At 50.8% G+C, this 15,777-nt stretch overlaps 1 protein-coding gene across 1 annotated transcript in view; it reads left to right on the top strand.

The window, feature by feature from the left end:
• TBCD (tubulin folding cofactor D) overlaps positions 1-15,777 on the top strand; it is a 160,652-nt gene that overhangs the window by 15,594 nt on the left and 129,281 nt on the right. The window contains exons 7-9 of the mRNA XM_026483785.4: positions 2,910-3,042; positions 13,578-13,623; positions 15,120-15,252. Coding sequence (XP_026339570.1) covers positions 2,910-3,042; positions 13,578-13,623; positions 15,120-15,252 — 312 coding nt within the window. The remainder of the gene's footprint in view (positions 1-2,909; positions 3,043-13,577; positions 13,624-15,119; positions 15,253-15,777) is intronic.

Below are 15,777 nucleotides of genomic sequence, written 5' to 3'. Positions count from 1 at the left end.
AGGCCTCTGAAGCTTAGAGTGCTGGGCTAGGGGCTCATGGAGGTCCCCTGACGGGCCCATCAGAGCGCAGATTTAGAACAGGTGTAATAGTTATACCTGGGGCAAGACCTCACCTTTGGGGTGGTGGCAGTTAGATGAGTCTTTAAAGGTCACTTCGAAAGCCGTTGACGCTGTGGTTTATGCAGATCATGAGCTTGATTGGGTCATTGTGGCTTGGGATAAAAATCCCCAAACATTCTCTGTTGACTGAAAAACAGGCTGTGCCTCAAACACGTCAACATGGCTTTGTCTGATGAGCTCGGGAGCTGACCCAAACAGTGGCCCTGGTGTCTGAAAAATGCCGAAGACGTGCGTGAGAGCTGTGTGTACTTGTTTCATGAAATGAGAGAACGGAAGGAAGCAGTTCTTCTACATTAATCTTTTGTAGGACATGTAACTTAAAATAAGCATGTAGAGTAAATAAATTAGAAAATTTGGTTTTCCCCCACTCTACATTTGTGAAAGTTGAAAATGGGCCGTAAAAACTTTTGGATATTTTGATTGGGAAAATGGGCAACACCTTGTTCAGGGTCCCCTTATACTTAGGTGTGCAGCCATGACCTTCCACAAAGTGGTAAGAGAAGCCCTTAATTTGTAGGGCAGTGGGCACTGGACGAGGCGTTCGTGCAGGCCCTCGCTGCTCCATAGGGTGGAGCTGGAATGGGAGAGCTGACTTCAGGAGTGAGGGGGAACACGAGAGCATTGCTTCACCAGGGGGAGGGAGATACTCACTGGACAGAGGTTTCTTGTGATTTAAAAAAATGAGTTTCTTTTTAATTATAAGAGTAATGATATGTTTTGGAAAATAAAGAAAAGTATAAAGTACAAAATCCACATGTACCTTCATCCCCCAGAGATGTAACTGCTCCTGCCTTTTGTCCCACCGCTGTCCGCGGGTGCGCGCCGTCTGCGGGTGCGCCGCTGTCTGTGGGCGCGCGCTGTCCGCGGGCGTGTTGGTGCACGTGCTTGTCATACCAGGTGCCAGCAGATGGCCTGGAGCTGTATTCAGTCTTTTTCTAAAACATGATTATGGTGTGAATATTTTATTGTTTCTCCAGTCCCCTTTTGGACACATAGACTGCTGCCCTGCAACTTGTTAGTGAAGTCAGTGTCCTCATGAACGTTTTACGTAAAACTTTGTACCGTTCTGATTGATTCTTAGAGATGAATTCCTGGAAGTGGAATGGACATTTTAGGGGTTTTACATGCAATTACTGGAAAGGTTATCTTTTCTCCGTATTTACCAGTACTGTGTGCGATCCTAATGTGTTTGCCAAATTTATTAAATGAAAAATGTTTTTATTATTTTTTATTACCAGCAGTACTGCGGGCTTGGTAGAGTTATGCTGAGTTGGACTTTGTGGAGCACTGTGTCTTTGGGGGCTGGGGAGGTGAAGCCCTAAACCTTCGTTCCTTCCCTGATGTCCTCCAGGAAAGGTGACCTGGGAACAGAGCCAACCACTTGGCAGGACTCTCCTGCACCATCTGGTGGTTGGGACGAGTAAGCATTTTGCATGGTTGAGGCTGGACGGGTAAATGCTCCAGCCAGTCTGCCAGGCTGTAGATGCATCCTGGTGCTGTGTAGCCGGCCTCTCACAGTGTTCCAGAATGGGCGGTGCTGTAACTGCACTGGCTGAGCATCTGCTGATACACTGGGTGGTGGCTGCTCCGAGGGAAGAGAGGGCTCTGAGGTGGAAGGGCTTGTGGTTGGGATGAGTTTCCCGCAGGGTTGCTGAGGCAGGTGCCAGAACCGCACTGAGCGCTGCTCTGGAGCGAGCCATAACATCCGTGGTGCAAACACAAGGAAGAAGTGGGCCAGCACGTCGTAAAACGGGCTTCTGCAGCATTAAGTGCAGAGTCCCACCACATGTGTTCTGTTCGGGGGCAGCTGAAGGAGTGTGAGGTCCTGTCTCCTGACACTCTCTGGTCCCATGTCTCCTTGGGAGGGTGTCCCTAGGCCTCTCTTGGAGGCCGCACATCCACCACCCTCCGTGTCTTCATGTTCTTTGCTTGTTTCCCATTTCTGCCCCCAGAATGGAAGCTTTCCTAGGAGAGGATGGGCTCAACCTGAGACCGAGTTGGATAGCTGAGGGCCTGGCATGTAGACTGGCTAGAGAGGCATAAAGGGGGCCCAGGCTCTGGTGTGGGGGCTTGGGGATGGCTGCCAGCTTAGACCAGACGTGTAAGAAAGTGGGCAGGATCCAGTATGTGCCATCCGAGCTTCCGGAATACAGAGCTGAGCATATGTGGGCCCTGCATGGGGCTGTGCAGTGCTGCGTGGAGGGGGTGGGGGGAAGGAAGACCCACGGCAGATGGAGGGAGAGCAGTCCTGTGGGCCCTGCATGGGTCTGTGTAGCACTGGGCGGAGGGGGTCGGGGGAAAGAAGACCCATAACAGATACAAGGAGACAGGTCCTGGGGCCTGCTGCTGCGCCAGGCCTTGCCATATGAGGTGGTACAGTGTCCTGAGTCAGAGTTGAATTTGGGCCAAGGAAAGGGAAGGGCTGAATAGTAGGTGTTGGTGGGGTTCCTGGGCAGTGGTGGGGACAGGTAAAGGTGGTCCTGCATTATATGGGGCCTCAGGATGAGTGGGAGTGCAGGAGGGAGGAGACGGGGGTGGTGGGGCCTGCGTATGACCTCAGGTCATACTGGGGAATGACCACCTGAGGGCTATGGTCTTGGTGTTTTAGATTGGAGAGTGTCCTAGAATGTCTGTCTTGAAGGGAGGACATAATTCATAATGCAGAGGACAGACGTCCTGGCATGGAGACTCCTCTTGATGGAATATGTGGTGGGCCGGGAGGGGGTGAGCTCTCTTCAGTTGGGGCCTTGGTGGAGCTATCAACCTGCCTTTTTGTTTCCTTCCGGCAGGTTTGTCACACGGCCTGATGTCAAGCAGAAGAAGATGGCAGGTTTCTTGGACTGGAGCCTGCACACCTTGGCCCGCTCCTCCTTCCAGACCATTGAGGGGGTCATTGCCATGGATGGCACGCTGCAAGCCCTGGTAAACACTGCCCCAGGGCAGGGGACAAGTTCTGTTCGCCTTTGAGTCCATTCTGAAGTAGCTGGAACATAGAGACCATTAACCCCAACAGCACAGCACTGCACCTTAAAACCCAGGGTTGTCCTTGGATTGTCAGCGTTGGGCTTTCTAGTCCAGTGAAGGAGATGGCCTGAGCCAGCCTGGTGCATCGCCACCAGGTGGCAGTGGTGTCCACAGAGCTGGGCTGGGCAGGCAGGCAGGGCGTGTCCTCCTTGGGTTTCCTGCTGCGTAATTGTGTTACAGAGTATAGTTATCAGAATGAGCTATGATAAAATAAGGCAGGTGATTTGAAATTTGATTTTGTTCAGCTACTCGGGTTAGGGTGTCAGTAACAAGTGTATTAAACACACAAAGGCACCTGCCCGGAGTGCAGTGGTTGGTGCCCTACCTCCCACCCTTTCCCACTTCCTGTTTCATCTGTCTGTTATGTTGCCTTTTCTAGTGCTAATGAGGAGGATAGTTGCCAGAAGAGGGGAGGCTGCCGAGGCCCTCATGGTCCTTGGGTGTTGTGGGCATGGTTCCTCCGCTCTGCCCTTTAATTGCACAGATGAGACTTGGTTCTTAGCCTTGTTTCTGAAGCTGTTGAGGCCCGTGGCCCACTTTCTGGAGAGCAGGGCATTTTGGACTACGTTTAAATGGAGACATGTGGACCCATGACTCAGTGTGACATCATTTTCTTGGGTGTTGTCCTGTGTGCTGACTATTGACAGGTGGGATGAGGTGTAGGAAGCCATGAGGGCCAGTGAAAAGTGGGGATGATGGTGTTATCACCCAGGGCAGTGGGCACAGGATGTGGGAGGAGAGAAGATGACAGACAGCTGGGGCTACCATACGGGCCCAGGGAAAGCCCTTTCTCACTACACATCCTGTCCTGGGCACTTAGGGCCCAGACTGCCTGGCCTCTCTCAGGAATGTTCTCGGCATCTGTTTCTTTCCATTCATGTTGCTGTTGTCTTTAGGAGGGACAGCCTTTCAAATGATGAGACTATTTCAAGACATTTTCTAAAGAAACCTGGAAAAGTAGAACATTTTCTGAATTCCTGTGGTCTGTTGAGGTGCTGTTTTCCCCCCCTGCTTTCTTCTATTCTGTAAATGAATGTGGTATGTTGTGCATTAGTTTTTAAAAAATATTGAGAAGTGGTGCTTTAGTCGTTTGAGTGTCCAACTCTTGATTGTGGCTCAGGTCATGATCTCATGGGTTGTGGGATCGAACCCGTCTTGGGGCCCACGCTCCGCAGGGAGTCTGCTGCTCTCTTTCTCCCTCTCTCTTTGCCCCTCTCCCTGCTCGGGCATGTGTGTGTGCACATGCATGCTTGTGCTCTCTCTCAACATCTTTAAAAAAAAATTGAGAGATAATTCACATACCTTAAGTAATCTGCTTTTTTGAAGTGTATAATTCAGTGATTATTTTGTATATGCACAAGGCTGCTCACCACTACTTCCGGAATATTCTCATCGTCCCTGAAGGAAACCCCACGTCTATTAGCAGTCACTCCCCATTCCCCTCTGCAGCCATTAATTTCGTTTGTCTCTGGATTTGCTCGTTCTGAATACTTCCTATACGTGGAATTGTACAACACGTGACCTTTGTCAGTGGCTTCTTTCATTTAGCATCAGGTTTCAAGGTTCATCCACAGTGTAGCTTAGGTCAGTAATTCATTCTTTTTTAAGGCCACGTAATATTCCGCTGTTTGGGTATTCTTACCTCTTATGAATAGTGCTAACCTGAACTGTGTGTACATTTTTATTTGAACATACATTTTAGTTCCCTTGGGTATGTAATAATAGTTTTTTAATTTAACAATTCAAATATTTTCTATGTTTTTGAAATCTTAATTTTTCTCATGGCCTCACACCTGTCATACTGATGAAACATGGGGTATCAGCTTGTGTAGACGCACAGCCTGTGCCCTCAGGTGGCTCTCATTCCAGCTGTGTGTGGAGGTGGTGCTTAAAGAGGGTTTTATTGGGATTTTCAGTGTAATTGCCATGATGGGAGTCAGTGCAGGGTGAGGCTGGCCTGGAAGGGCACCTAGTGTGGATGTGAATGGGAGGGGGGAGGTGCGGAGCACAGGCATGTGCCCACCAGGCTGTCATTGCTTGAATCCTGGGAAGTGCATTTATGGTTTAGGTAATTCTGGTAAAGGATGGGTGAATGGGGCAGAGATGCTTTATTTGAAGGTTTGGGTGTAAGGGGATTCTTAATTTTTTGCCATGAATTGCATTGAGAAGTCTTAGGTCATAGAGAAACAACTGGAAGGTCTGACAGAATATAACTGGAGCCTGTCAGTCTGCTGTGGCCTGCAGGGCAAAATGCTAGATCCATGTGAGTATGGGCGTGGGGGATCAGGCACCTCTGACCTAACTTGCTTTTGTGGTTACGGTTCTATTTTAGACCTTTGCCCAGTCAGGGATTTGCATCTGGGACAGGCTCTTGGGGTCTCCTGTAGCCTTTGCCTGGAAGCCACCCCTCCAGGAGCCACAGCTATGTTCATACACATAGGGGCAGCTGGCCAGCAGGGTGTCTAGGCTGTAGGGCTGGAGCCTGCTGTGACTGCCCTAGGGACCTGTGGGCAGGTGAGGCCTGTGTGGCTTCTGTCTGGGCTGGTGGCAAGGACGCAGTTTTTCCGGAAGAGACAGCGATGGGCCTGTGCACTCAAGCGCCCTGCGAGAGTTTCTGATGACTCCCTTGTCCCTGGGCTCAGGTCCTTGGGGTTCTGATGCTCTTCTTGAAGGCTTGAAAAGGGCATAGGGACCCCTTTTTGTCCAGTCCTGTAGTTGCTTTGCCCTAGGTCCTTTTATTTATTTTTTAAAACATTTTTGATCATCTCATTGCTTGTCTCTACATTGTTCCCAGGCTTTCTGTTTCTTCTTCCTAAGTGGGAGACACATACCTTTGATGGCAAAACCCAGTGCTGGGGTGGGAAAGGCCGCCGAGTGTTGTCCTGCTAGCTATGGGAGCAGATCAGCATTCCTGTCAGTGCAGAGAGCCAGCCAGGAGTGGGGACGTCTCCAGGCTCCACTCTTAGGAGTAGTTCTCTTTTTCTCTTTCTCCTGAGGAATAGAGGGATTTTCCCAAAAGCTTCTGCCCCCTCCCCCAGCAGGGCACTGAAGCAGCATGGCAGCCATATCTCAGAGCTGTCTGGAGAGGTACGCCCTCAGCGAGGTGGGCAGTTGGCTGACAGGGCAACCCAAATCCTAGGGAAGTGAGTAAATGAAACTGCTGGGAAGTGGCAGTCTGCAGGGCTCAGCACATCCCTTCTGGAGCCTTCTGAAGACCCTGTGTTTCCTCCTGGAAAACCTGGGGTCTTTCTGGAGTCACACGCCTTGTTTCCTTTTCTCTTTTCCTTTTCAAAGCAGTGATTTGGTCTAATTACTGCTGATGCTGCCTGGGCAGGAGGAAGTGGTGTGGGGTGTTGGGTTCTCCCAAGCAGGGAGCGGGTTTCACCATGAGCTCGTCAGACCTGAACAGCAGAGGTTGGGCGTCCGCTGTGCATGATGAAACTTGCAGGTGTATTGTGCTTTCGGATTTCGTCTGTCTCCTTTGATGCACTTGGCTTCATTTCTATCCACCTGTTCATTAGTGTGAGTTAGGCAAAACAGGTGAACTTGTAACAAGCACCATCGAAACTAGGGTTTGATTTTATTTTCCTGGAAGCATGTTCCTCTTGCAGCAATGAATTTTAACTCTTGTGTTTAGGGAAGTAGGAGTCCGGTAGCTTCCTGTCACTGGAAGGCCCTCTGGTTTAGTCCTGCTTTAAGCATTAGGATTATTGCAAATTGAGGAAATTCAAAGAAGGAAAACCCAATATTAAAAACTGAAAATGGTCATCATTTGAATATGCATACCTTCTGCTTCCTTATTGATGGTTGTGCCATCTTGGCTTTCACTGCTCAGATTGAAGAGCCTAACGACTGACTGGTGATGTGGGGTTTCTCTTCGTGTGTTCCCTGTAATGGCTGGGGGGTGGGGGAATTTTTATTGCTGAAGACGGGAGTCTTACACAAAAATGCTGCAGGTGTGATGAGTGGCAGTAAAACACTCTCCTCTTTGCCAGTTGTGGTCGTGACCCCCCTTCTCAATGAAGTTTGTTTCAGTTTATCATTGATAAAAGCCTAGCTCTCGTGAAAGGATAGAATGTTTTGTTGCAAACACTAAAAACCAGGTGATCCTATCCCCAGTGCCTGAGTGCATGTGTGAGGACAAATACTGAAGCCTTTTTGGTTTTGCCTAGAGTCTAAGTAAATAAAAGGAGTCTCCAGCCCGGGTAGAGTGGCTGTCGACGCCACAAGGGCAGGGTGTACCAGAAATGCACGTCCCAGGCTCCAGGGTGTGTTGGCTCTGCCCTTGGGTGCTTTGCTGCCCTGAGGGAAGCCAATCTGCTGTGGGCCAGTCCTGAGCCTCGGGACGCCCTGTAGCAGCTCCTGTGACCCCAGGCAGAGGTGAAGGCCTTGCTCCATGCTCCCTGCCTGTAGAAGGGAGATAACAAACCTCTTACCCCAGAGGGTGGTGTGGGGGCTAATTAGTGCCTGTCATGCTCTTTGAAGATGAAAGGAAGTCACCTGATCATCCAAAACACTTGTCACGTAGGCTTTGATTTCTTTCCTTTTAGGGTTCTTTGGAGAGTAACACTCTGTGGTTTCATTTAGGGTTCAGTGTGGCCAGAGGACAAATGGTCCAAACTGAGCTTTTTAGTCGTAGCCCTTGCTGGGGCAGGGTTTTGGGTGGAGGAAGATAGGGTAAGAGCCATTTGAATATGTGTGTGTTTCAGTTATGTATGTGCATTTCTGTAGCGTTCATGTATTCTTGCAGAATTCAGGTGAAATGAGTACCTTCAGTTTCCTTGTGGATTTAAATCCATGGAGCAGCCAACTCTGATACTGTTTTAATTTTATGCAACTCAGCATTTTATGTGGGGCAGGCAGCATGGTGGCATGAGTCTTGTTGAAACATGCATGGTGTGTGGCACGCCTTTAATTTCATTGGCGGGCCTGGTTTGTACACCTGCTGTGTGAGGACGTGACGTGTCCTGCTGGACAGGTGCAGCCCAGCTGAGCCCACGCTTAGAGGGGAGGGGGCCTTGTCGGTCACAGGCTCTCCCTGCTGCTTAGATGAGAGGAGGAGCACACGGCGGTGCGGCTGGCTGGTGTGGAGCTGGCCGAGAGCTGTGGGCCTTCTGGCTGGTGCCCTCTGTCCAGCCTGGCCTGTGGCCTCCACTGCAAGCCATTCGGGGGCCTTGTAGCTCCCACCTTCTCGGTGGTTGGGTTCTCAGGTGAATGGGACCTGGCCCCCCTTACCCCTCCCTCTAAGCAGGTGTTTCTCAAGGCTTTGTCCTTGCTGTTCGAGGGCGGCTGATGTTTCTCCTGATTCACCCTTGACCTTTAGTTCCTGGTTCCTCTCCTTGGTCCCAGAGCCCTAGTTCTGTGCATCTGTTGTGCTTCAGATTCCATGAGTCCAAGATTGTGGCTGTTATTCTGTCGGCCCAGCAACAAACGAGAATGTTCAGGCAGGGCCCAGGTCCAGTCTCATCTGGCATGTGGATGAGGCTTTGGGATGTGTCCCTGGCCTGGCCCTCCGTTCCTGGTGTGCTGGCCAACCCCTCCATGGTCCATCCCCCACCCTGGGCCAGGAGTCTGTCCTTGGCCTAGAACACGACTCTCTGCTCTGGCACTCTCTCCAGACAGGAGCTGGCTCAGTCTGTGGAGTCCTCCCCCGGTGGCAGTGGACCGCAGCTGTGCTTTGTCTGTACAGCCTTCAGTGGTGCCACTCTGGAGAACCAGTGGCAAAGGGCCCAGGAATGGGGTGGGGGAGCCAGAGAGTGGATAGCCTGCAGAGGTCTGTGCTCCAGGCCCCTCTGGCAGGGGGCCAGGTCCGGGCAGGGACAGGCCAAGCAGGCTGGTTGTGCTGGTTTCCCCCAGGGTTTTGGGCCCTGTGCTGGCAGCTCCCTCATGTGTGCCTTGGGTTAGGAGAGGCATGAGCATGGAGGTGTGGGTCAAAAATGGCAGACTCTTCTCAGTGGTTCCTGCCATGGGTATTCTTGCTCAAGTCACTGGCCCTGTCAAAGTCCTTCAGTAGGCTTGACTCTGTGCCCTTCTCAGCTGTGGGCGAGGCATACCACCTGCTTTTCCTCCTGCTCCTCTTTGGATCTTCTCTCCTCACTTCCACTTGGGGGGAGGGGGCCTCTTGTGGGCCTCCTGGCTGGGGGGGCCCTCTCCTCCCGCTGGGCTCACAGCCCCTCCCTGCCCAGACGCCAGCATGGCTTGGGATGTTGTCCCTCCTCTGAGCCTGTGGCTGCCCTGGCCAGCTGGTTACTAAGTGACCTCTCTGGGGCAGGAATTGTGTCTTTTGCATCTTCCATATACCCTGCGTGAGGCAAGTAGGAGATGCGTAATCAGTATTTTTGGTACTTTTCAGTTGATTGAGAAATAATTATTATTATTTTTATCTAGAGTTATTAGCTCTTGGAGCCAGTGGGAATAGCAAAGACCTCTCGGAGGGACTAACCCTGGGTCTGTCTGGTATGTCTCCTTCCCTCCTCACCTCGTGGAGGCTGCAGCAGGACCATGTCTGTTGCTCTTATGGATTGATTCCAACCCTTTTAATGGAGAGCTTTCAGATCTTTCAGCTTTGCAGCGTTTGAAATTCTTCTGTGTGTCAGGTTAGTTTATGGAGTCTGACAGGCTCCCATGAGGTGGGCAGTGGGGGCCCCAAGGGCCATACCCAGAGTGGTCACCCTTGAGAGAAGAGAGGAGATGTCTTGCTTGTTCTGGGGGCTGGAGGTGCCTGTGGTCTGGCTGGCTTGTCCCCTTTGCAGAGTGGACCTGCGCCTGGCCAGGGCCTGGTCCTGGAGTGCAGCCTGGATGGGCACTGCTCTCAGGACACATCTGCTTCTGTATTTCTCAGTGCTTCTCTGACCAGTTTCAGCTTACTGTTATTTTTGGGGGAGGTGGCAGCCTTCCTTCAAATGCCCCTCTCTTTGATCTTTGTAAGCCAGCAGATGCAGTGGGTTCCAGCCGGTGGTGGTAGGAGGGTTATTTTCCTCCAAACTATGGAGTATGTGTCAGAATTCCTCTGTAAAGTGCCTTTTGGTGTTACATAAAGATGCAGAGCCGTTTGGGCTTTGCTGCCTTCCACGAAAGGTGTGGCCCTGGGTGGGCTTGCTGTGGTGCAGCGGAGGATCGTGGGCCAAACTCTTAAGTGCTGTCCGTCCTGGAACTGGTTGTGTCAGCGCTTGATGGTGTTTACTTTTATCCCCATTTGTGTGTGGCACTACTGCCATGAGCAGGGACGGTACGCTCCTTAGCACCGGGACGAGAGTCCGGAGTGCAGAAAGGGAGAGCCCACGTTGCCTGAGCTCCATCCTGTTTGTTGGTGTGTTTATGATGTCATGTGGGACGGGACCACACACTGAGGTGCCCAGCAGGTGCTGTGCTGGTTCATGGTACGCTCACTAGCCCATAGGAGACTTCACAGGTGCCGGTGAGGGGCACCCCTGAGCCGGCATGGTGTGGGGGACCTTTTTCCCAGGTCCTGGGTGGAGCTGCTTTTCTTGGCCTTGACTTGGTGGTGCTTCAGGGAGCCTTAGACCAGTGTCTCCTGCTCGGCAGCAGGGTGGACTGGCTCCCGAGCCCCTGGCGGCCTGTGATTCACAGGCTCAGAGAACATGCCCCGGGGAGGGGAAGCTGGTTTGCACATTGCAGAAAAGCAGGCTTGGGTGGGTAGCAATGGAAAGGTGTGGTAGTTTAGAATGATGACTAAGAGACTCCTTTTGTTTGCACCTTGCGCTGTGCCGGTTTCTAGAACAACAGAAACAGACCTGACGGTCACTTCTCCTGGGCTGCGTGGTGGTGTTCTCTCTGATCTCGAGGAGGCGTAATTGCTTATGCCGAGTGGGCGCTTTCACAGGCGTGTGCAGGTGGTTCATGTTTCATGCTTCTGTGAGAAGACTGCACCTCCCATTTCATGGTCTGGCTCATGAATACTTCAGACCGTCAGAAGGCGGGAGCATGTTTACCTGGCCGCTTCCTCCCACTGCTGAGCTTCACCGTCCCCCGTGTGTGCCTGCACAGCCACACGCCCTCAAGAGTGAGTGGCAGTGAGGGTGCCCCACTTTTATGTGTTCAAACAGACTGGGACACCTGGGTGGCTCAGTTGGTGAGACGTCTGCCTGTGGCTCAAGTCCTGATCCCGGGGTCCTGGGATTGAGGTTGGGATCCGTGCTCGGCAAGGAGTCTACTTCTCCTCTCTCCGCGTGTCCCTCCCCTCCCTCTGCTCGTGCTCTCTCTCGCTCAGTCTCTCCCTCTCAAGTAAATAAAATCTTTGGAAAAAAATTAAATGCATAAATATAAAATCTTAGAAAAAGAACAGACTAATAAAACAAAGCCCTTTTCTTCGTTGATTTTGTTTGTTTTTGTTCCTTTTCATCCCTTTGCCCTCCTGAGTCTGTTCACAAGGGGGTTTGGACTCGGTGACCCTTCTCTTCATGTGTACAGAGCGCTTGGGTTATCCTGTGGGGTTCAAGGTTGGGAAGAGCAGAGGGGTAGAACTCCATTTGTATCCATGAGGGATGTGGTATTGGTTCCCATTAGTCCAGACAGTGGCTGTGGCTGGGCCTCAGTGCTGGCCCCTTCTGTGTGGGGTGGGGACTGCTAGGGTCCAAGCCAGGCGTGTCCAGGCAGGGGCCTGTCACCGTCTGCCCGAGCCCAGTGGTGGGGCCGTGTCGGCGCCAGTGTTCACCACTTTTGTTCTGTTCTCTTATTGAGACTTTGTAAAGAATTTGGCAAATAAAGAGTGTTCACATGAAAGACCACTTCTGGCATGTCATGATATTTTAAATTCTTACTAGTATAGCTGGTGAATGAACCCAAAAACCACTTTAAAAAAAAAAGATTTTATTTATTTGAGAGAGGGAGAACGAGAGAGTGAGAGAGAGCATGAGCAGGGAGGAGGTCACAGGGAGAGGGAGAAGCAGGGAGCCCAACATGGGGCTCGATCCCAGGACCCCGAGATCATGACCTGAGCCGAAGGCAGATGCTTAACCAACTGAGCCACCCAGGCGCCCCCTAAAGAACACTTTAACCAACTGCCAAGTGCTGTCAGCTCTGTTCCTGGCGGCTCACAGTCCTTCCCTCCTTCCCTGCAGACTTTCTGCACTGGTGTGGGTTCTCTTTATGTCCCTGCCACGTGTCCTCATCCTGCTGTCAGGGTGGTGTCTGCTGTCCAGGCTTAGACAGTAGCGTCCTTACCTACAGGGTCAATTTCCTAAGTTGGGAGTTCTCTGTTGGGTAACAACCCACCCCAAAGCCTGTGGCTTGAAACTGCAGCCATTGTGAGGATTCTGTGGGTTCTGATAGTCTGGGCACAGGGTAGCTTGTCTGTCCCTTCCGGCCAGGTGGCGGGGGAGAGTATGCCATGTCTGGGAAGCCCACACAGTGGGGGCAGCACGAAGGGCTGAGCAACTCCTTGACTGTCAGGACCTCGTGTCGGGGGGACAGGAGTCTAGTGCACATGGGCTTATGTACCTTCACATCTAAAACAGAAGTAGGTCTCACTTTGCTGGTTAAATACTGTTTCTAAAGGAGAGGAAGTTCTTGTAAGAAATTCTTAAAAGTGCTCAGTGCTAGGATTCTTTGTTTAAGGGGCTTGGATGCTTGTGTGAATTATCCCATTTTTTCTTCCAGACCTGAAAGTGGAGGGTAAAGTTACAGGTTGAGCATTCTGGAGCTTGTGAGGTCTGTGAATTTGGACATAGTCCCTGGTTATGGGAGAGGGGGTGGGAGACACCTTGCCAGGGCCCCACAGGACGAGCAAGTGTGTGAGAAGCACGGGGAGCCCTTTCTCATTGTTGACTGAGCATGAATGACACTCCAAGAATGCATACTTGGGTTCCTGACCATTGTGAGAGCTGCTTGGGCCCGTAACTTCTACCCTTTGATGCCTTTTCTTATACACAGGTCATTAAAGATTTTTTTAAAAAATTTATTTATTTGAGGGAGAGAGAGAGTGGAGTGAGCGAGAGAGAACACGAGTGGGGGGGGACAGCAGAGGGAGAAGCAGACTCTCCGCTGGGCAGGGAGCCCGATGTGGGACTTGATCCCAGGATGCTGGGATCATGACCGGAGTTGGAGACAGATGCTTAACTGACTGAGCCACTCAGGCACCCTACACAGGTCATTCAAGAAAACTCAGTGAGGTTCTTTACTCTCCTTATGGCTAATGCCCTCAGCAGCAGCTTGGGTACATGCCAGCGGTGATGCCTTGCCCCCGCTAAGTGCACTGGCCGTATGGTTGCATTGCTTGTTCACAAAGTCCTTTCAGGACATTGCCTCTCCTGCCTCTTGTAATTCCTTTATCATGTATGGAAACTGTTTGTTATTTTGTGGTATTTAGAATAAAAATTATGGAAGTGCAGTGAACTGTTTTGGTGATTTATGTTCTAAACTTGTTAATATACAGATATGTAACATTTAACAGATTTTTTTTTTTTTTTTTTTAGGCGCAAATATTTAAGCATGGAAAACGTGAGGACTGTTTACCCTATGGTAAGGTTTATTTGTAAGAGGGTGTGTGCGATGTGAATTTGCCTGTATGTGATCAAGTATGTCTCTTTCACATTCTATTTGTCTGTAAGTTGCTGTATTTGGACACTATCATAGTTCTTTGTGTTTTTGTTTGTTTTTTGTGTGTATGTGTGCCTTAATCTGGTTTTTTAGGCCTGGTATGGGAGGTCAGGGTTCTTGATGCCGTGTCTGCCAGGTTTTGATTCTGGGGGACTTGGTGATGTGGACACACCCTGAGGTCTTTGGCTCACCTCCTGGGACCCCAGTCACAGCTGCATTCTTCCTGCAGCCACGGTCACACCTTTTGACCTTTTGCCCCATTTTTTAAATTTTGGACAGAGCCTCAGTTTATGATCATAAGCTCTGTGATTCTTGCTGCAGAGACGTTTACTACCTGGACCAAGAGAAACTTCTTGGAGTTATATATTTTAGGAGATATGTGAATAAATTTTGAATAGTAGAGCCTACTTTTGAAAGAAATTTTCATTATGGAAAATTTCAAACATGTATAAAGGAAGAGAGAGTGGTATAGCGAACTCCCGCATTTCTGTCACAGGCTTCACATTTTTAATTTATGGACGTTTTGTTTCCCTGTGCTCCTCCTTAGCACACCCAGACACCCTGCCGTCTTACCTGCGTCTGTTCTAGTGTGTGTCCCCAAAAGATAGGTAGGACACGTTTGGAAACACAGGTTGATGTTACTGTCACACCTGAAAACACGAGCAGTTGTTGTTCAGCATCTTCTCAATCCTCCTCAGTGGACTTGCACACACAGACGCGGGGTCTGTTTTATGCTACTGTCACTCGTACCCAGGTCATCACTGCATGTTGTTTGGGTCTTTGGGGAAATTGCTGTGACAACTTGTCTTGAAATCTTGTCCTCCTTGTCTCTCATACAAAATGCCATCCTGTGCGCTCTCCTGGCCCTGGCTTCCCTGTGATGCTACGTCCCCCCCCCCCCCCCCCAACAGCCTTGGCAGCATAGGGGCCTGACCACCCATTTCCCTGTTTGTGGAGATGACGACTATTACTACTACCTCTACTCCCCCTCCTCCCCCTCCTCCGTCCTCCTCCTCCCCCTCCTCCGTCCTCCTCCTCCCCCTCCTCCGTCCGCCTCCTCCCCCTCCTCCCCCTCCTCCCCTCCTCCTCCCCCTCCTCCCCCTCCTCCTCCCCTCATCCCCCTCCTCCTCCCCCTCCTCCCCCTTCTCCCCCTCCTCCAACCTGGACATTTGTGGCTTCACAGTGAGAAAGTTGAGCAGGTTCAACTCTCACTACACTTGGTAATCGACGTGGGATGAGGGGTTCTTTATGAGACAGAGATTCAGGGGTCTAGTGTACATTTGGACCTTCACATTGCACCTGGGGGACCTGCAGAGTCATCTGTGGTTTTAATGTTGTGGGTGCCAAACACAGCACAGTTTGGGAGTTCACAGCAGATCCTTCCCACCAGTCTGAGCCGAATATGCTGTTGTTTGCAGCTGCCACTGTTCTCGAGTGCCTGGAGGGCTGCAGGCTTCCCAACAGCAACCAGACCCTGCTCCGGAAACTTGGGGTGAAGCTTGTGCAGCGTCTAGGACTGACGTTCCTGAAGCCCAGGGTGGCGAAGTGGAGGTTGGTAGACCAGGCCGTGCTGTGCGCGGCCTGCGTGTCTGTCGGGGAGGCTGGAGTGGTGATTGCCTGGCTTGAGGGGGCCATGACAGAGAACCCTGATTATCTTCTGCTTCCACTTCATTTCCTTAGTTTCAACAGTGTTTCTGATTTTGAAAGGAAGAGTTTTCCTTTTAGTTTTTTTTCTGTCCCTACATCTTACAGTTAGGGTAATTGGAGCTGGAGTGGTAACAAGGAAAGTTTGGTTTTGCATTTTCTGTGACATTGTTCAGGTGCAATATGACTTTGCCAGTTTGGGCTCGCTATAGGGAAAGCTCCGTTCAGCTCCATAAAGCTGAATACTAGCTTCTTTTAGAGAAAGCAGGCTGTCACTCAGGGTTGGTTCAGGAAGCCAAGCTGTCTGCCTGTGGATGGACACTGTCTTAACTCACAGGCTGACATTACTTCACAGATTGCTTTTGAATTAGTGGCTTCCACAGAAACAGACTTCTCTGCTGTGCTTGGAGTACTGTGTTTTTAACAGTCTTC

The sequence above is a fragment of the Ursus arctos genome, unplaced genomic scaffold (assembly GCF_023065955.2).
Source record: "Ursus arctos isolate Adak ecotype North America unplaced genomic scaffold, UrsArc2.0 scaffold_24, whole genome shotgun sequence".
Lineage (NCBI taxonomy): Eukaryota > Metazoa > Chordata > Mammalia > Carnivora > Ursidae > Ursus > Ursus arctos.
This window is presented reverse-complemented; position numbering and strand designations above follow the sequence as displayed.